Here is a 20723-nt window from a genome sequence, read left to right as displayed (position 1 = left end):
CCCCCCCCCCCCCCCCCCCCAAAAAAAAAAAAAAAGAAAAAAAAGAAAAGAACAATTACAATAATAAGAATAATAATATTAATGCATAGATCCCTTCCATACCCTGATTTTGGTTCAAGGTTTAGTATATCCTTTATAATGTTTACAGTGTAGGAACTGCATGAGATATTTTATATTCCAAGTGATTGGCCTACATGGTTTTGAACCAAACCATAATCATTATGCCCCCACTGATTGGGTTTAGGTAATTTTTGCTTTAAATTGCATCTTCTTTTCTTTTTGAGTGTTTTTGAAGTGATTTTAATGCAGTATACTCTAAATGATGGATCCCCATGATGAGGCTGGATGCCAAGCTCCTCCAGAAGGTCCTTTCCTGTGCATCAACAATTGTGGCTTCTTCGGCAGTGTAGCCACTAAGAACATGTGCTCCAAGTGTCACAAGGACATGATGCTGAAACAAGATCATGCTAAGCTTGCTGCTTCATCTATTGAAAATCTTGTCAATGGATCATCTAGTAGCAACAAGGAAATGCCTGAAAGTGTTGCCAATGGTGCCATTTCTCTGGAACCAAAGACTAGTCAATCACATGCACTGCCTGCAATGGGATCTGTGGAGGGCGAAGAAGAAAAACCCAAGGAGGGACCAAAACGTTGCAACAGTTGCAAGAAGCGTGTTGGGTTAACAGGCTTCAATTGTCGATGCGGTAATGTATTTTGTGTAGTTCATCGCTACTCTGACAAACATGACTGCCCCTTCGATTACCACATGGCTGCACAAAATGCCATATCCAAAGCCAACCCCGTTGTCAAGGCTCAGAAGCTCGATAAGATCTAGATTTCTTAGGAGTTTGTGTCCTAAATTGATGCTATCCAGCTGTGAGGTGGTTTCTGATTTGCTTCAAATCTATGTATCGTCGCTTTATGTTCATATATATGCTGAAGAGATTGCAGTTCCAATATATCTGAATTCTGAAAAATCTATTTGCTTGTGATTCGTTGTTTGTGCTTTTTTCAATGGACATCATCGTTACCGGTCTGGTAATGCTTTCTCTTTGCGTTTTGTAGCTATTCCGCTTGACTATGAGTACCCTTCCTGTGTACAATTTTTCGATGCTCTTATGTTTGGTCTTCTAAGCTGTTCTGATCTTAATTTGTATCATCTTGTCAAGGAATTTGCTTGAACAAAATCTTGCAGCCTACTCGAAATTCAGAATGACAGACTTACCAATTGTCTGATGTGAATGACAAGACTCGATGGCCTTTTCAACCTGTATTGCAAATCTACCATGCACTAAAATGGTATAAACTCGTCGGTTTCTGATTCAACATTATTCTTATGGGGTTGAAATTATATCCATTTATAAATGCTAGACTATCAATAGACGATATTATTTTTTTAATAGATGAATTTGTTATATTGGGTTTGCTTTCTTTGAAATTTGGACTGTTATGTCATGTCCATTAGCAGGTTCCAGATGGTTGTAAGATTATGGACAAGAAGCATAAAGCTGAGCTCTTGATCTCTGTTCAAGCATAGCCTGTGTTTAATTTGCATTTAAAATTGAGCTTGATTCTGGGTGTCAGATAATGTTTGGTGAAAAGCATCTTTGCAGAGCATAGAAGGGTTCTGTTTTTGTTTTGATTGTTGAAAGCTAAGTGGCATAGAATAGTTAACGAAGGAAAAAGGGTTAGAGTTTTTCTGTTGTAAAGGGAATATCAGGTTAGTGGACCCCTTATCGAATAGGAGAACTTTTTAGTTACAGAGGGAGGCGAAGGCAATAGGCAATAGGCAATAGGCAATGGTTAAATTACCATTTGAAGTGTTTAGTTTTTTGTGGGATTGCATAGAAAACGAGAGAGTGGCATGCACATGCCCTTTGAAGAGGCATGTCTCCTGGGAATTAACAATTTTCAACTCATCATCCCAATTCTGTCGCACTGAATTCATCCTGTTCAGGTGTGGTCTAAACCCTAAACCCTAAACCCTAATCCCTAATCCCTAATCCCTAATCCTAACCCTAACCTTAACCCTAGAATTGAAATGGAGATTTTTAGCAGTTCCCCGGCGATCGCTCCCATTTGGTCTTCGAAAAACTCCCCCTCCCACCTTACTTTTTGTATGGGTACTCGTGTGCATCATTCTCCATAAATAAATACCATACCCTCTTCTTCCCTCCTTATTTACCTTCCCTATCCCTCTCAAATTCAATAAAATCTTTATACCATAACCAACACGTGTCAGTCACATTCCTCCGAATCTGGGAGCAGAACATGAACCGTCGTGTTGACCAGAAAATGACGGTGGTTAATCCACCAATTTGATTGTTGTTGGGGGCTTTGACGGGTGCGAAAACCAATTGGGCGATCAACAGATTGAAGCATGGGGAGTCCCGCTAAATCTTTTGAGATATTCATTAATCTTTCCTTTTACCCTCTTCTTCTTCTCTGTTTTACCTCTGTTCCTGAAAAAGACAATGGGGTCCATGAATTCAAACAATTGCCTTTCCTTTCCACTTTCACCCACTAATCCTTCATTCTCCTTGCCCGAAATCCCATTTCAAGCCCCCAATGGTATGTATGTTTATACATTCACAAATCCCTCTTGCATATCAATCTTGGATTCATCATTGTTTGTCTCTGTTTTGTAGAGTGGAATCTGATAAGTACTGAAGGCGGTGGTGAAGCTCCAAAAGTTGCAGACTTTTTAGGCGTAAGCAAGGCAGAAAATGAGACACATCTCATGGGGTTTAATGAAATTCATACAGATTACTTGTTCCCAATCACACCATTTAATGTGGACTCCACCACTACCAATTCAAATAGTCTGCAATGTTTGAATCTTTCAATGGGGAGTGGGAAGGGCGAACCCACCCCCCCACCACTTAACAACACCGCTCTACATGTCACCCCCACAAGAACTTCGGACACTCTTGGGCACAGAACTTCAATCTATCGCGGTGTCACCAGGTTTACCCTTTTCTAATATAATCTTGAATTCTCAATTTAGGATTTGTGAGTTATTATATTGTATATTGTTGTAGGCATCGATGGACGGGAAGATATGAAGCACATTTGTGGGATAATAGTTGTAGGAGGGAAGGACAGTCAAGGAAGGGTCGTCAAGGTCAACTCTTTATTATATATTTATATATATATTAAAGTTTCAAAGCCTAACTTCTTTCTTTTTCATTTTTTTCTTTTTTTTCTACTTTCTTGCATGCTCGTCTTTGTCTCTCCCATCATCTCTCGACCAGTCTATTTGGGTGAGTATTACTTAGAATATTTTCTCTTATTTTTAGAATTTAATTGGTAGTTTATACTCTATTTGAACGAAAATCAGATTTTCAATCCATTATTAATATATATATATAACAAGAGTTTAAGGTTTTGTTTGTTCTTAAATGATGATGGGCTCAAGAGGGTATGATAAAGAAGACAAAGCTGCTAGGGCTTATGATCTTGTTGCGTTGAAGTACTGGGGAACATCTACCACTACAAACTTTCCTGTAATTAACTACTTTAATTTGTTGAGATTTTTTATAACGACCCATATTCACAGCTAGTAGATATTGTTTTTTTTTTACTTTCCTTTTCATGCTTCTCTTCAAGGCTTTAAAACGCGCATCTACCAGGGAAAGGTTTCTACACCCTTATAAACGGTGGTTTGTTCTCCTCCCCAACCAATGTGGGACATCACAATCCACCCCTTTCTCACGTTGGTTGGGGAACAGAACAAACCACTATTTATAATGGTGTGGAAACCTTCTCCTAGCAAACGCGTTTTAAAGCCTTGAAGGAAAGCTCAAAAGGAAAGACTCAAAGAAGACAATATATGCTAACGGTGTGCCTGGGTACATTTTCATTACCTTATTTACTTTTAATTTGAATTTGAATTTGCAGATTAGTAACTATGAGAAGGAAGTGGAGGAAATGAAGCACATGACCAGACAAGAATTTGTGGCTGCCATTAGAAGGTTCTTCTATCAACGCTATTGTTAATCAATCAATCAATTGTGTTTTTTTTTTTTAATCACATTCTAAATAATAAATATAAATATTGCTGATTTCAGGAAGAGTAGTGGGTTTTCAAGGGGTGCATCAATGTATCGTGGTGTTACAAGGTTCAAAATTTCCCATTTTTTTGGAATTTTTTATTGTTCATAATAATTAATTATTATAAGAATGTGATGTGTTGTGGGGTTAATTAAAATAGGCACCACCAGCATGGAAGATGGCAGGCCAGGATTGGACGAGTGGCTGGAAACAAAGATCTTTATTTGGGAACTTTCAGTAAGCTCTCAACATTATAGCCTATCTATTATTTGTTTAAGATTAGCATTGTATTATTTGATAGGCACCGAAGAGGAAGCGGCGGAAGCATATGACATAGCCGCCATCAAATTCAGAGGGCTTAACGCAGTCACAAACTTCGACATGAGTCGTTATGACGTGAAGAGCATATTGGACAGCAATTCTGTCCCTATTGGCGGTGGTGCGGCCAAGCGCCTGAAAGAAGCCCAGGCCATGGAAGCCTCTCGAAAGCGTGAGGAAATGATGATTGCTCTTGGTGCTTCCTCCTCCTCCTCTAATTCCTCCAATCATAGGCTTCTTCAATCACCCAATTTCACCCAGCCTTTGCTTTTTCTCTTCAAAACCACCATGAAATTTCTCCCTACACCCACGATCCGGCGTCCTTTCACCACTCTACTTATTCCCACCATGATTCCCACTATGCTAACAACACTCATCCGTTTTACGGCGGCGGCGGCGGCGGAGACAGTAGTGGAGGGTACCTTGTAAGTGCGGTAGGGATGGGTTGTACGTTGGGGGATGAATACGCGCTGGTTAAGGTGGATTACGATATGCCTAATTCTGACGGTGGTGGTTATGGGAGCTGGTCGGAGGATTCGGTTCAGGGTTCCAACAATGGGGGGTTTTGAATCATCTCGATGATGTTTATTACACTGCACCAATGCTTTCTTATGGCCCAAACCTCATGTGGGCTGCTGCTTCCATGCATTCATAACCCCCTTCTTTTTTTTTTTTTCTTCTTCTAGAACTATAATTAAGGTTGGATTGGGTGGGATAAATTTTTGGACCCACGATATAAATTTCATAAAACTCAAATATCAAACATTTATTAGTCACCGTACATCACTAATACAGATCGCAAATGTCAATTTTTATGATAATTTTAAAAGTAGGGTTCGGTTGACATGATCAAAAAATGTCAATTCATAAACCGATCTAAATTTACTTTTATAGTTTGAATGATTGAGATTTCGAGTCATATAAATACTTATATTCTATATTACATAAATATTATATGAGGCTATATATGAAAATTTTGTCACACTGCTATAAAAACTATATTTAGATTTATATAACAATGAAATAAAATTTTAAATTATCGGAATTAAATTCTAATTTTTATGAAAAAGGAGATTGAAAATAAACTTGTTGCTTTAAATAAACATGTAAATATCATACTCAAACTACATTTTCATTATCATTTGTCTTTTGTTTAAAGACACGTTTCTTTTTTAATACTTCAACATTATTATTCTTTTTTCTTTTATTATTATCAAACTATAAATTTGTCCTATTATCGTAATTAGAAAAATAGTTTTTTTTTTTTCTAAACTACAAAATCCAAATCTAAAATTTTATATTACAGATAATAATAATAAATTATTATTAATTAGAGATAAGATTGTCTTTTCCGTAAAGCAAGTTCAAATGTTTTCCCTAAAAAAACATAATAAATTGCTTTCCCGCCACTCTAAATAATAACTATTTTTTTTTTCCTTAGTTTTTAAATCATTCACGAAAAAAAATATTATATTATATGCCAGGAATGAAGGTTAATAATTTAATTGAGTGATTAAAAATGTAAATAATGCATTAATAATTTCATAAATAATATACGGGAAGATCCATAATAATTACAAATTTTTCAAACGAAAAAGGGTATAGGTCATTTTGGTAATTTTGGTCATTTTGGTCGGACGCTGTGAAGGCCACATCATTGTGACACATAATACACACTCGCATGGTTATTTTCTTTTTAAAAAAAAGATTATAGAGTAAAGTAAATGTCTTAATTATAAACTTAAATATAAAAAAAAAAAAAAAAAAAAATTATATTTTTTTAATGGGGAAATCATGGCCGACAAAGTGCATTTAACTTTTACCTTTAAAGTACATTTGTTTCAAACTTTGACATTTGGTTGAGTGGAGGCAATATAATTACCCCTCCCTTTTTTTAATTTTATTTATTTTAAAAACAATAAATAAATAAAATGAGAAAAGAAAGCTCACACTTTTGGTTGCTATGTCTCTATTTAATCAGGTGAAATGATGCCCCGACAGGAATACAATTTATGAAACTTTACAAACTTAATTTAGCTCACATAAATTAAAACATTAATAAGTGGGGTTTTTCTGTCCCCTAAAATATTGAATTAATATTACCCATTTGAGTTAATACTATAATGTAATTAAGATTATAATAGTTTTAATTTTTCATAAATACCATACTCAATAAACATTTCAATCATTAATTATCGAATCTTTGTAACTAATGCAATAAGTTATTAAATTATTAAAATTCTCATCAATTTATATAATTTCATATAAAGTATATAAATTATTGATAATTTTTTTATCAAAAATAAAGAAATCATAACATTATTTATTAATAAGAAGAAGATTTATTTTTATAGAGTATATATATATATAAGGAGGAAAAGTAAAGGATAATGAATGGTTTTTATTTTATACACACGCTTGTGTTATAATGTCGCACATGTTTGCACGTGCTATTGGATCAATTTTAATGAAGAATCTAAAATGATTAATAAATTAAATTAAATTAAATTAAGGAATATAGCAAAAAAAAAAAAAACATTTACTTTTTACCTTCAATTTTCACCAAACAAATCAGAACATTTTCTACTTTTTTTTTTTTTTGAATTGAATTTACTTAATAAGATTTTTCGTTTATAAAATTTCTGCAACCAATTTTGAGGTCAAAGGAATTGATTGCTTGATGAATGGTTGGAATAAAAGATAGAATTAAGATAGAAGATGTGTATTCTCATTGATATTCACAACTTTAGATAAAATAAAAGGGTACCATATAAAGTAATTAAATATTAAAAATAAAATAAAATATACTGTAATCGAGAAAAAAATATTAAGATACAATATTACATTATTTAAATATACAAAATTGATTAATTTTTAAAAAATAATAATAATAATAATTAAAGCGGGTGTTCTAATGTGATGGAGCTGCAAAATGTGAGATCTGGCTTTTACCCTTCGGATCCACGAGGAATCTTTTTGGATTTTACCTCTCATTTTATTTATTTATTTATTTTTCTACCCAACTTAAATAATACTAATTTTGTCACCTTCTAATATATTTTAAAAGGAAAAAAAATGATATTAATTTTGTTATAAGATTAAAGAAAAATTCAAACGAAGCATCACCACCACATTAGTCCTTATTTTTGGAAGCATTTATGGTTGAAATAAGTGAATTGTTGCCCACATTTGTGCATCACTCGTGGATTTTATATTATAATATAAATAGCTCTTACGAATAATACAAAATTTGTGACATTATTACAATATTGTATTAGAGAAAAATGGATAATTCAATATTTGTTATTTTTGTAATTAATAGATCGGATAGAATTGGATTATTGCGGTGAATATATACTGATTAGTGGGAATATTTAGATTTGTGATTAGTGGAACTCACATGGTAGGTTTGATTAATGATTGAGCCCCAAAATGAAGGGATCTCATACTTAATGTTAATGAATAAACTAAGCAAGCAGATTAATCCCATGATTAAAAATAAAAAATATAAACACGTTCGCATCTCCCTTGGATCGTGCTGGGTGTCTCCATGTGAGAATCGTACGGTGCAGCTTTCTTTTCCTTTATTTTATTTTATTTTATACATATAATTTCACAATACATATACCTTGCTCTTATCCTTTTTTGTTTTTTTCCTGGTTTTATGGGCTGCACGTGTTCCCCTGCTTCTCATAAAAAAATATAAAAAAATTAAAAAAAAATCTTCACTTTAACCAGCTCATTACACTCGGACACATCTATTTAATGTATATATTAATGTAATAACTATAGAGTTGGAAGTAATTTGGTGTAATTAAGGTTTATAATGTATATATATATGTGTGTGAGGGTACATGTACGGTGCATTATGATTGGTGATGAAACTATATTGTTTTTAATTATTTAACCAAGTGGGCGTTAGTTTTATAGTTCCTCTACCATCTGTATCTTAATTTCTTGGGATTATTGTGACGTTAATAAATTGAAGAAAATAAATAAATTGAAGAAAATAAATTATGCTTGAAATATTTTTTGTCACGGAATTGGCAACGACATTGGTTAATGGTGTTATATACCATTGCTTCAGCTGCAAAGAGAAGCGAGTTACAGAGGTGAAAGTGGTAACTGTGAGAACCCCCAAAGCAGCAACCGGCGTAAAAGAAGCGCAAAATACGGCCTACACCAACAGACTCTAGACTCTAGACTCTAGACCTCTCCTATAAATTCCTATATACCAACGCTCTTTCCTTGATCCTTAATCTTCTTCTTCTTTCCCACGAAGCTTAGACATGGATCCGCCTCACCCATCCCCACCGGAGCTTCGTCTTCCTAGTCTCACTCCCCTCAAGATACTCGGACAAGGAGCCATGGGGACTGTCTTTCTCGTCCACGACCATCTCCTTGATCACGAGGCGAATTTCCCCTTTGCGCTCAAGGTCGTCCACAAATCGTCTTTTGTCTCTAAGCACCACGCCGAGCGCCGCGCTCGTTGGGAGATTCAGGTTCTTTCCCGGTTATCACTCCCTAAACCACACCCCTTTCTTCCTGACCTCATCGGATCCTTCGAGTCCGACGATTTTTTGGGCTGGGCTGTTCCGTACTGTCCTGGTGGGGACCTTAACGTCTTGCGTTACCGCCAAATGGACCGGGTCTTCTCGCCAGCTGTCATTCGGTTTTATTTGGCTGAGATCGTCTGTGCGCTAGAGCATCTTCATAGCATCGACATCGTTTACCGAGATTTGAAGCCGGAGAATGTATTGATTCAACAATCGGGTCATGTCACTCTAACCGATTTTGATTTGTCGCGTCAGTTGATTCGTAAGACAGTGAAAGACGTCGTTTCGCTTGATGATTCCGGCCACGAGAAGCTGCCGGCCGTCGCCGCCCGGCGGAACTTTACGCGATGGATTGTGGGGACCGCTAAAGTCAAAAAGGGTTTGAGAAAGGCTAAATCGGCTCGGGTTAGTCCTGTGAGCCGTTGGAAATCGGGTTTAATAACTAATAATGGCGAGCGGTCGAACTCCTTCGTTGGAACAGAGGAGTACGTTTCGCCGGAGATCATTCGAGGTGAGGGACATGAATTCGCCGTTGACTGGTGGGCCTTGGGAATTCTCACGTACGAGATGCTCTATGGGAAGACGCCGTTTAAGGGGACTAACCGTAAAGAAACGTTTAGGAACGTTCTAGTCAAAGCCCCAGAGCTAATCGGAAAGCGTTCAGATTTAACGGATTTGATCGAACGGTTGCTGGTGAAGGACCCCACCAAGCGGTTGGGGTACACCCGAGGCGCGTGTGAGATCAAAGAGCATGCGTTTTTTAACGGCGTTAAGTGGGACATATTAACGGAAGTCATGCGACCGCCATTTTTACCGGCTCGTGAAGAAACAGGATGGAGGGAGAATAAAGCCCCCGGTGGTGTGGGTATAGAGGAATACTTTCATAGACAGAGATCGCCGCCTTCATTTCCAGCGTCGCCGTCGCCGTCGTCATCTCCGTCAACCTCCTTCCATTTGCACAATAACAGCATATGTTTAGCGGAGTTCTAACCCACGAGGGGAGATTGCACGTGTAAGAGTTGGATATTCTTTGGGCTCTTAATGTAATTTGAGTGTAGATAAATGGAATAACCCACCAGCAGTAGTACAACGTTTGGGAGAAACGGCGTTAGTGGAAATTCATAAATTGTCGTTGGTTAAGGTAATAATAGGCAGGATTAGTAGTACACAAAAAGTCATGATTAATTTAGTAACAACAACTAAATCATGAATGCTTCATGTAATGTGCTGGAATAATTTTTCTTGTTTTCTCGAATAATAATATATTTATATATTTTTTAATGATAGATTTTTATTTTTCCTTTTGAAATAAAAAATAAAAGAATTAGATTCTGGTGGTATCATTTATAGAATTTGATGCCTCATTTATTATTTAAATTTTAAATAATAAATAAAACAAAAAACGAAATTAATCATGGTAATTATTAAAAAAGGGATAGGTGTAGCAGACAAATTTTTCTAAATTTCCGGAGTTTTTTTTAATTATATATATATATTATATATATATAGCTCCCTCATCCATTATATTTTATGGGTCTATGCAATTATTAATTTCAACTTATTGACTAAAAAAAAAATCTACTTTTTTAAATATAAAAAGCTTATTTTATGTATTAAGAGATTAGAATTTATTTTTAAATAATTTATCTTTACTGGTTTGTCTTTTATTAGAATTTTTTTTTAAAATTAAAATATTTTGAAGGCCCACCCTGGAGCTACGAGATAAAACCATGGTTTGTCATCGGACCATGGAGCCTGTGATCTTAGTGACCCCACGCCATGGGGTCCATTGAGTTTAGGGCACCCCGTCGGCCCCTCCCTTCCATTTTAAGGCCGAATAGTAAAAAGGTAGGCTCTATCTTGGTCCATTTGTTTCCTTCTTCCAAGCTTTGGAGGGCACAGTGGTTGTTTCCAATTCAGCCCTTCCCCTAATTGTCTCTACCTCTAAAATCCTCCGGACAGATTCACCCTTTCTTGTCCTTTTCAAACCTTATTCTATACCATGTCCTTGGATTCTCTATTATGTAGATTTCTCGCTTTTTAACCCCATTTTATGCCCCACATGTCACACTCGGATAAATGAAAAGTATATAAATGAACTAAACCACGTCTCTTGTAGTATAACTAATTAATTAAATTAATCCTTTTTGTTTCATATGCACAAATCATGATAAAGTGCACTAAAACGAACTCACATGACCAACCATTATGACTTTGAATGAGGCAGTTAGAAGCTGTTTACTTTTCCCGACTCTTTTTTCTAATATTTATTACTCGTAATTACACGACTATTATAATTCTAATTTATATCAATTAAACTTGTGGGCTGGGTTTCTCCAGAAATATGTGAAGGGCTTGAAGAACTTGAAGGCCCAATGACCACCCGGCCCAGTTATATTTGGGCCTAGTAATTATTATTCTTTTTTTATTAATTTGAAAATTTGTCAAAATACATAAAAAAAACATTTTTTAGTTTATTAATTTCCTATTTTCTCGACCATCCTTATTACACAAACGTCTAAGTACCCACGACATTGTCATTCATATTTCATGACTTCAAAAAAATTATCAAGTATTTATGCTAGTTCACAATTACCTCTCATACACGCCGTCGACATAAATGATTGATATTGAATTAAAAATATCTAGTAGCATCTTTTTATATATTTTAAAATATAAACTTTTAGTATTAAGTCACGTATCGATCGATACACGTGCAAAATGTCCAATTCTTACCAAGAAAAAAAAATTCTTATAAAAATTTATAATTTTATAAGTATATCACTAAACAGATAAGATATTGGTAGAATAATACATCAATGCAAATAAATATAGTAAGTATGATAAATATAGTAAGTAGGCATAGTGATCTACAATGCAATAGCTACCACAACCAAGAAAATATTTATTATTTTTGTTGTTTTTTTCTATAATATCCAAGTTAGGAAAGATACATCGATTCAAATAGGTGAAAAAGGAAAGTTTATGCTCTGTAAAAAGGTGTATTTTTTAAAATTTAAATATGGTAAGTTTTTTTATTTAAACTCATCTCATCCAATCTGATCCAAAATTTTTAATCACTTATAAATTACGGACGTAATCTCTCATATTGTTGTAGTCTCTTTGCAAGCGATCTATATTCATTCTCTATTCCATGGTATTCTTTTGATCTCCACTTTCGTGTTTTTGTTCTTCCATTTTATTTTATTTCACGAGCGTTTCTTAAAATGGTAGATGGAAGCTTAGTTATGACACTCCAAGTGAGTGGTATGATAGGAGATATTTAAGTGATTTAAATGCTCGACCTATATGGTTATATGTTGCTTCATGAAAATGGATGATGTTATTACTCGTATTAAATGCCACCGCACCATCTCAAATATCATTTTCTTTGATTATTGTTGGTTAATATTTCCAAGCTTTGCGTGTTAATTCACCACACCAAACTATTTTGCTTGCAGATTTGTGTTACGTAATTTCTCCATTTAAGTTTATTTTTAGTATAAGTTAATTCTTTGTTTGGCCTCTTTCTCTTTTTTATAATAAATTTTAAAATTATTAATAAACTTTTAAATTTTTTATTTTAATAGAAATATGACACAACAAAATTGAAAATACTCGTATTATTTCTGTCCATGAGTAAATAAATATTAAGTTTTTTTTTTAGTGGTTGAAAAAAAAAAACAGTTTCGAGAAATACGAGGTACAGACAAATAATAATAATAATAATTTTATTTGAATCCCAATAAATAGAAGAGTGTCGGTTGGTTGAAATTTTTTAACAGAGAGAAGCAAAATTAAATAATATTTTCCCATATTTTCTTAACATCTTTATTCTTTTCTTCTAAGCTCCAAACATTCCTGTCGAAGAAAAAAAAAACCAATATAATCAAACAAAAGCTGTTTGGATAATAATATAAAGTAACCAACCACATGTCAAATTTACGACCCAATTTTGGATATTTGTTTTATTTATTTATTTATTTATTTATTACCATTTCTGAAAAAACAACCAAAAAATTCAAATTTACAACCCAATTTTGGATATTTGTTTTATTTATTTATTTATTACCATTTATGAAAAAAAAAAAAAAAAAACCCAAAAAGGAATGGACCCCATTGCCTTGGCGGGGTTCGAATGAAATGGGCGCTGCTGACAGTGGATTTTATTATTTATTTTTCGAAAAAAAAAAAAAAAAACCCAAAAAGGAATGGACCCCATTGCCTTGGCGGGGTTCGAATGAAATGGGCGCTGCTGACAGTGGATTTTATTATTTATTTTTCGAAAAAAAAAAAAAAAAACCCAAAAAGGAATGGACCCCATTGCCTTGGCGGGGTTCGAATGAAATGGGCGCTGCTGACAGTGGATTTTATTATTTATTTTTCGAAAAAAAAAAAAAAAAACCCAAAAAGGAATGGACCCCATTGCCTTGGCGGGGTTCGAATGAAATGGGCGCTGCTGACAGTGGATTTTATTATTTATTTTTCGAAAAAAAAAAAAAAAAACCCAAAAAGGAATGGACCCCATTGCCTTGGCGGGGTTCGAATGAAATGGGCGCTGCTGACAGTGGATTTTATTATTTATTTTTCGAAAAAAAAAAAAAAAAACCCAAAAAGGAATGGACCCCATTGCCTTGGCGGGGTTCGAATGAAATGGGCGCTGCTGACAGTGGATTTTATTATTTATTTTTCGAAAAAAAAAAAAAAAAACCCAAAAAGGAATGGACCCCATTGCCTTGGCGGGGTTCGAATGAAATGGGCGCTGCTGACAGTGGATTTTATTATTTATTTTTCGAAAAAAAAAAAAAAAAACCCAAAAAGGAATGGACCCCATTGCCTTGGCGGGGTTCGAATGAAATGGGCGCTGCTGACAGTGGATTTTATTATTTATTTTTCGAAAAAAAAAAAAAAAAACCCAAAAAGGAATGGACCCCATTGCCTTGGCGGGGTTCGAATGAAATGGGCGCTGCTGACAGTGGATTTTATTATTTATTTTTCGAAAAAAAAAAAAAAAAACCCAAAAAGGAATGGACCCCATTGCCTTGGCGGGGTTCGAATGAAATGGGCGCTGCTGACAGTGGATTTTATTATTTATTTTTCGAAAAAAAAAAAAAAAAACCCAAAAAGGAATGGACCCCATTGCCTTGGCGGGGTTCGAATGAAATGGGCGCTGCTGACAGTGGATTTTATTATTTATTTTTCGAAAAAAAAAAAAAAAAAAACCCAAAAAGGAATGGACCCCATTGCCTTGGCGGGGTTCGAATGAAATGGGCGCTGCTGACAGTGGATTTTATTATTTATTTTTCGAAAAAAAAAAAAAAAATTGTAGATAAGAGCTGAGAGGCCAAGATGATGTAGGTGATGGGGTGAAATTTGGGATTTGGGGAATGGGATTTCGTAGCGATTCCCTCCCATTCCCCAAATCCCTGAAAAGTTCATTAGAGATTGGTTTCCAATTCCAGTGGTCTCCAATGGCGTCAAAACCCACCTCCTGTATTTTCGAATCCTTGCGAAACAGTCAAACCCTACTGGAAAACGACACTGTATCCGTGATTTTCAGTTGTCTTCATATGCCTTCTCTCACACCCACTTACCGAAAATTACCTTTTACAATTTTAGTTTTTGGTTCCTTACTTTTAGTATATTTTGCTTTTTCACTTCACCATTCTTGGCATTCACGAGATGTCTTGACGCAACTTCAATTATGGGGCTGTTTCTGTTTTATCTCTATATATAACTCCTCATATTTGCTTGCTCTCCTCCACATTTGCTTTTGATTATTCATTTGTTTGATTATATGTTGTTTCTGAATGTGGGATTGTCATTCTGTCTTTTCTGAATTGGGTTTTGTTTTCTGTGTTTATTACTAATCACCAAATGCTTTTCATTCTATGATCTTATCCCTTCACTGAATTCAGATTTGGGTTCTGTTTCACATTTTTGGTTCTATGATGAAGGTTTGTCAGTCTCTGAAAATGTGGGTGGTTTGGGTGGCCTTAATGGCATTCCTTCTGTGTCATTGTGATGCTCTTAAGGAGTGTACAAACATTCCTACTCAACTGGGATCACATACTTTGAGATATGAGCTCTCATTATCACATAATGAAACGTTGAAGAAAGAGATGTTTTCTCACTACCACCTCACACCAACTGATGATGCTGCTTGGTCCAATTTGCTAACGAGAAGGTTGTTGAAGGAAGAAAATGAGTTTAATTGGGAAATGATGTATAGACAAATGAAGAATAAAGATGGGGTTCAAGTTCCTGGTGGTTTGCTCAAGGAAGTTCCTTTAGGCGACGTACGACTGGAACCAAACTCGTTCCATGGGAGAGCTCAGGCCACAAATTTGAAGTATCTATTGATGTTGGATGTGGACAACTTGCTCTGGAGCTTTAGGCAAACAGCTGGTTTGCCTACGCCTGGTAAACCGTATCTCGGTTGGGAAAAATCAGACTGCGAGCTTCGTGGTCATTTTGTAGGTAACTCAACTCTTTAATCCTGCCTCTCTTGTTTGGATAGTTTTTTGTTGTTACTTTCATCTTTTGTTTCATGTTTATGAATGTATTTTGTATACCTTAACGGAGTCGATGTTGAGGATTGTTAATTTAGGGAATGATCACGAGTTTATAAGTAAGTGGTAAGAGGCCTTTTGTGGAAGCCCAAAACAAAGCCATGAGAGCTCATGTGGAGAGTCGTGATTCCTAACATTTCCTTACGGAGCATGTTCATGAAGTATCATATTCATTTTTGTGGCTTTAGCAGCCTATGTGTGAATGATTGATATCTTGTTCTTTCAATTTTGAAGGGCATTACTTAAGTGCAACAGCTAAAATGTGGGCAAGCACTGGCGACGCTGCTATTAAAGAGAAGATGAATGCACTAGTTTCTGGTTTGGCAGCTTGTCAGGACAAAATGGGTACAGGCTATCTTTCTGCTTTTCCCTCTGAGTTGTTTGATCGATATGAAGCTATTAAGCCTGTGTGGGCACCATATTACACCATCCACAAGGTAAAGCTGCCTTGAACACACAATTGTCATTACAAGTTAGTACATACATTGTTTGATCTTTTCTGGTTGGGCAGATATTGGCAGGATTGTTGGATCAATATACTTTTGGTGGTAATGCTCAAGCCTTGAAAATGGTAACACGGATGGTGGAGTACTTCTACAACCGTGTACAGAATGTCATAAAGCTGCACACTGTTGAGAGACACTATCAGTCTCTTAATACAGAAACTGGTGGGATGAATGATGTGCTCTACCGGTTGTATGGTATAACAGTACGTGAATCCTTCACTCTAACACAACTCTCAGTAATATCCATCAAATTGAATTGTCATTTATTATAAATTTCCCAACTTTTTTTTTTATGAGTTTTTGAGTCTTAATGTGGATTTTGGTATCTATGTATTAGAGGGGCTTATGAAGTATACATGCAGGGAAATACAACGCATTTACTTCTCGCACACCTTTTCGACAAACCGTGCTTTCTAGGCATTCTTGCAGTTCAGGTAACTATTCCTTGTTCAATCCGGAGTTGTACTGTAGAATTAGTGTTTTATTGAGCATTCACTGTCGATTATTTGGGTAAGAGCGAGTTGTCGTGCTACCCGAACTGTTGTATGCTCCCCAGATTTGAGAACAAATGTTGTAATAAAACACAGTTAAAAGATCCTTCTCCTTTTATTTTAGGCCGAAAGCCTTTCGGGTCTCCATGCCAACACACATATCCCGATTGTTGTCGGAGGTCAACTGCGGTATGAACTCACTGGTGATCCACTGTATAAGGTAAGTTTCCTCACATTAATTTGTCTGCAGTGGATTTTCTTTAAATTCTTGTCATTATGAGAAACAGAACAGACAAGGTGGCATTCCTTACAAAGACACAAAATTTAAGAACTTCCTTCCATTTCTGGTCGGATCATAGAAATTGGTTCGTGTCTGAACGTCATGTCAGACTTAGAAAGCTGTTTTTAGTGAACTGTTTATACATTTTTATTCCAGGAAATGTCCACTTTTTTTATGGACAGTATTAACTCCTCTCACAGCTATGCAACAGGAGGGACATCAGCGCATGAGTTCTGGTATGAACACTTGGGTCCTTTCGTTGGGGCTTTCGTACCTTTTTTCGATGCACTTTCTACGTTTATATTGTTTCCTCCTTTGACGTATGAGCAGGACGGATCCCAAGAGATTGGCAGATACTCTAGGAGCGGAGAATGAAGAATCGTGTACAACTTACAACATGCTGAAGGTGAAAATCTTACCTTTGGTTATATTTTTTGTGGAATTGTTTGAATTCTCAGCTAGCTTCATTTGGAAATAGACATTTTACTGAATATGATGATATTATAGGTCTCCCGCAACCTGTTTAGATGGACGAAGGGAGTAGCATATGCTGATTATTATGAGCGGGCTCTTACAAATGGGGTGCTGAGCATCCAAAGAGGAACCGACCCTGGGGTAATGATTTACATGCTTCCATTAGGTAGTGGAAGTTCTAAAGCCAGAAGCTACCATGGATGGGGCACCCCATTTGAAACTTTTTGGTGCTGCTATGGCACAGGTTTTGACTTCATTAATTACTTCAAAATGATCTGTTTTATTCTCATACTCTTGTCTTGGAAGGTTTCTGTTACTTGTTCTTATTTCTTTTATTTTGATTCAGGAATTGAATCATTCTCCAAGTTGGGCGATTCCATATACTTCGAGGAGGGAGCACAAACTCCTACACTTTATGTTATCCAGTACATATCAAGTTCTCTCAATTGGAAATCAGGAAATGTTTTGCTTAATCAGGTCGTTGATCCTGTTCATTCAGATGATCCAAACCTCAGGATGACAATGACGTTTTCTCCCAAGGTCGTTCACACTTTTCTTATAGTGTTCTTGAACAAGTATATGTAACGGCCTAAGCCCACCGCTGACTAATTTGTATGCTTCCTGAATAATGCAGGAATCAGTCCAATCATCTACCATTAATTTGCGAATTCCGAGCTGGACAAGTGCGAGTGGCGCACAAGTTTTACTAAATGGTCAGAGTGTGGGAAAGATTACTAATGGTACTCAACGCCATAACTCTCTGCTGGATTTGCTTGTTCATAGGGCAAGAAACAGCATTTTAATATCACACCCTTGCAGTAAACGTTTATGTTTCACACTCCTATTTGCTTATGCTGCAGGCATTTTCCAACCAGTTACCAACAAATGGAGCTCAAAGGACAAGTTAAGCATTGTACTACCCATAAACCTAAGAACAGAAGCTATTGGAGGTATATATATCCATCCAAGCTGACATAATCGTGTCATTATAATTTTAGATAATAAATCAATCTTGTGTGAATATACTCAGATGATCGAACGCAATTTGCTTCCACCAAAGCAATACTGTTTGGCCCCTATCTGCTTGCAGGCCATAGTGGTGGTGACAAGGATATCAAAACTGGAACGACCGGTTCTTTTTCAGACTGGATAACTCCAGTTCCTTCCTCGTACAATACTTTTCTTGTTACTTTGTCCCAAATGTCTGGAAACGCATCTTTTGCCTTAACAAACTCAAACCAAACAATAACAATGGAAATGTATCCTGGACAAGGGACCGATTCGGCTGTTCATGCCACATTCAGGCTCGTTTTAAATGACACGACTGCCAACGTCAAAACGTTGCAAGATGTTATTGGCAAACGGGTCAAGCTAGAACCATTTGATTTTCCAGGAATGGTTCTAGCAACTCAAGGACCAGATCAGAAGCTTGTAATTGCAGGATCAAACTCTGTTGGGCTGTCCTCTGATTTCTTTGTGATTCAGGGATTGGATGGAAAGAATGGAACTATATCCTTGAAGTCAGCAAACAATGAAGACTGCTTTGTCTACAGTGGAGTGAATTATAAATCTGGTGTACAGCTGAAGCTAAGCTGCAAGCCAAAGTCGTCATCAGACGTTGCGTTCGATCAAGCTTCGAGCTTTGCGATGCAAACTGGAGTCAGTCAGTATCATCCTATTAGCTTTGTTGCAAAAGGACCAACAAGGAACTTTCTCATGGCACCATTGATGAGCTTCATGGATGAAACGTACACAGTTTACTTCAACATTATTACTTAGCCATTTAGGTTAGTTGAAAGATCGAAATAGCTCACAGATATATCATTAGCTTCGTATGTTACTAATACGTTACTGTTAGTGGCTACGAGTTACAATAAAGATCAGTAAGTCATCCTATTTCCTTCGTATCAACTGTTCAAAGATGTCGTACCAACGAAGATAGTGTTTCTTACTTATAAATTCGTGATATTCCTCTTAATTAGCCAATGTAAGACTACTCCTCTCCATAATTCTCAACACGGGTCTGGTCTATGATTAAAGATAGCGGCCCCAAACGAACAAGTTTGGGAAGGGTGGTTTGCTTCTTGTCTCCATCACTCGCTCTATGAATTGTGATTATCATCATCTTCTCCTCGTCATGTCTCTTTTTTCCCCCAATAATTATGGAATCAGACAGCTATTAGTCTGTCCCACCTCCCCACATGCCTTGTTCTTCTTCTTCGTTTTTTTTTCCCTTTTTAATTCACACCCCTCAACATCGCTACACATAATGCAGCATATCATCTCTTCTCCATGAACACAAATACAAGAAATGGCCCCATAATACCCATTGATCTAGCAAGTTCATATAACCACTCATTTTGATGAACCAAAACACATCAATCATACAATATATTTTAATGAATATGCGAAGAAAATGTTGATGAAATTATCAAAAGATATTTCAATTCCTGCCACATAAAAAGGTTTCATTGTTATAAATTTGATGTGGATTACCATTCAGAGTTATTATTGTATTTCATTAATGTATTTTAAGACATTTTATTTACTTTAAGTTACATTTACATCATATTTACTTATCATGGTTAATTATGATGAATGTTACCACTCTTGGAATGTCTTTAATAGTTTCATTTTGAGGCTATATAAAACCATGTATGTTGTATTTGTGAGTAGACTTGAAAATATACTAAAATGAGGCTTTGTGCTCTCTTTAACCAATGACTAAGTTTCTTTGCAACTCTATATAGTTTAGGTTGCGTATAAAATCATTCAAGCTCGACACGATCAATCTTGCTAATGGAATGATTCGAATCTCAAACAAGTGTTCTTGCATTGAGATATTTGATCAACAAGAATCATTCAAGCTAGACATGATCGATCTTGTGGAGTGATTCGAATCTCAAACAATGTTCTTGCCTTAAGATATTCGATCAACAAGATAATTTGAATCTTACTCTCCTTGCAGTGATTAGGTCGGTGATTGGGTGTGAAAAAGCAGATCTAGGAATTATTACAGGAAGTGATTAGAGCGGCGAGTGAGTCCAAAAAGATGATTGATTTTGGTGCCCGTGAAGAAACGTTGTTATCCCGTGAGATTGGGTTGGTTCAAAATTGTTCATCTGTTGATGAATGAGCTGAATCTAGGTTTGTTTAAGGTCGGCGGCTGCTTTTGGTGCTATTCCTCTTTAGAATGATAGCGCCTCTCCTTGTGTTGCCTAATATCCACACCTATTTTTATCCCTTTCAACTTCATTATTAACATACTTCATTTAGTCTTTAAAAATCAAAACAAAGCTACTCTCATAAATTTTAAAAATCTCCATAAATTTTAAGAGGAAGGTAAGATTGTTAGTATAAGTAATATAATGCAATGATATATAGTTTGATTGTTGTTCGACTATTATTATCATCATAATCGAATTAAAAAGTAAATGTGTTCTTGGTTTTTTTTTTTTTTTTTTTTTTGAAGG

The 20723-nt window shown here is 35.8% G+C and overlaps 4 protein-coding genes across 6 annotated transcripts in view; all 4 read left to right on the top strand.

Moving 5' to 3' along the window:
* Nucleotides 1-1036, top strand: part of LOC111459547 (zinc finger A20 and AN1 domain-containing stress-associated protein 8-like) — a 3552-nt gene extending 2516 nt beyond the window's left edge. For all 3 annotated transcript variants that reach the window (XM_023102502.1, XM_023102504.1, XM_023102503.1), the window contains one exon: nucleotides 310-1036. In XM_023102502.1, coding sequence (XP_022958270.1) covers nucleotides 320-835 — 516 coding nt within the window. In that variant the 5' untranslated portion in view covers nucleotides 310-319 and the 3' untranslated portion in view covers nucleotides 836-1036. The remainder of the gene's footprint in view (nucleotides 1-309) is intronic.
* A 280-nt stretch (nucleotides 1037-1316) lies between these two features.
* On the top strand, nucleotides 1317-5143 carry LOC111459548 (AP2-like ethylene-responsive transcription factor PLT1). The gene is given in 9 exon segments (XM_023102505.1): nucleotides 1317-2571; nucleotides 2649-2967; nucleotides 3042-3124; nucleotides 3421-3506; nucleotides 3901-3974; nucleotides 4071-4121; nucleotides 4214-4290; nucleotides 4355-4641; nucleotides 4644-5143. Coding segments are annotated over 9 exon segments (1371 nt in total). The 5' UTR covers nucleotides 1317-2474; the 3' UTR covers nucleotides 4941-5143.
* A 3247-nt stretch (nucleotides 5144-8390) lies between these two features.
* LOC111459092 (serine/threonine-protein kinase UCNL-like) lies at nucleotides 8391-10095 on the top strand. Its single transcript, XM_023101842.1, has one exon. It carries the CDS (start codon nucleotides 8661-8663, stop codon nucleotides 9915-9917), a length of 1257 nt encoding a protein of 418 aa, XP_022957610.1. The 5' UTR covers nucleotides 8391-8660; the 3' UTR covers nucleotides 9918-10095.
* A 4173-nt stretch (nucleotides 10096-14268) lies between these two features.
* LOC111459415 lies at nucleotides 14269-19154 on the top strand. The gene is made up of 12 exons (XM_023102312.1): nucleotides 14269-15407; nucleotides 15734-15936; nucleotides 16011-16208; nucleotides 16368-16439; nucleotides 16621-16716; nucleotides 16933-17012; nucleotides 17107-17182; nucleotides 17284-17494; nucleotides 17597-17790; nucleotides 17885-17990; nucleotides 18111-18200; nucleotides 18281-19154. The coding sequence occupies exons 1-12, from the start codon at nucleotides 14876-14878 to the stop codon at nucleotides 19027-19029; spliced, it is 2607 nt and encodes an 868-aa protein (XP_022958080.1). The 5' UTR covers nucleotides 14269-14875; the 3' UTR covers nucleotides 19030-19154.
* Nucleotides 19155-20723: the final 1569 nt, after the last annotated feature.

The sequence above is a fragment of the Cucurbita moschata genome, unplaced genomic scaffold, assembly GCF_002738365.1.
Source record: "Cucurbita moschata cultivar Rifu unplaced genomic scaffold, Cmos_1.0 Cmo_Scf00022, whole genome shotgun sequence".
NCBI classification, from domain to species: Eukaryota; Viridiplantae; Streptophyta; class Magnoliopsida; order Cucurbitales; family Cucurbitaceae; genus Cucurbita; species Cucurbita moschata.
The sequence above is the reverse complement of the archived record's forward strand: the minus strand, read 5'-3'. Positions and strand labels throughout refer to the sequence as shown.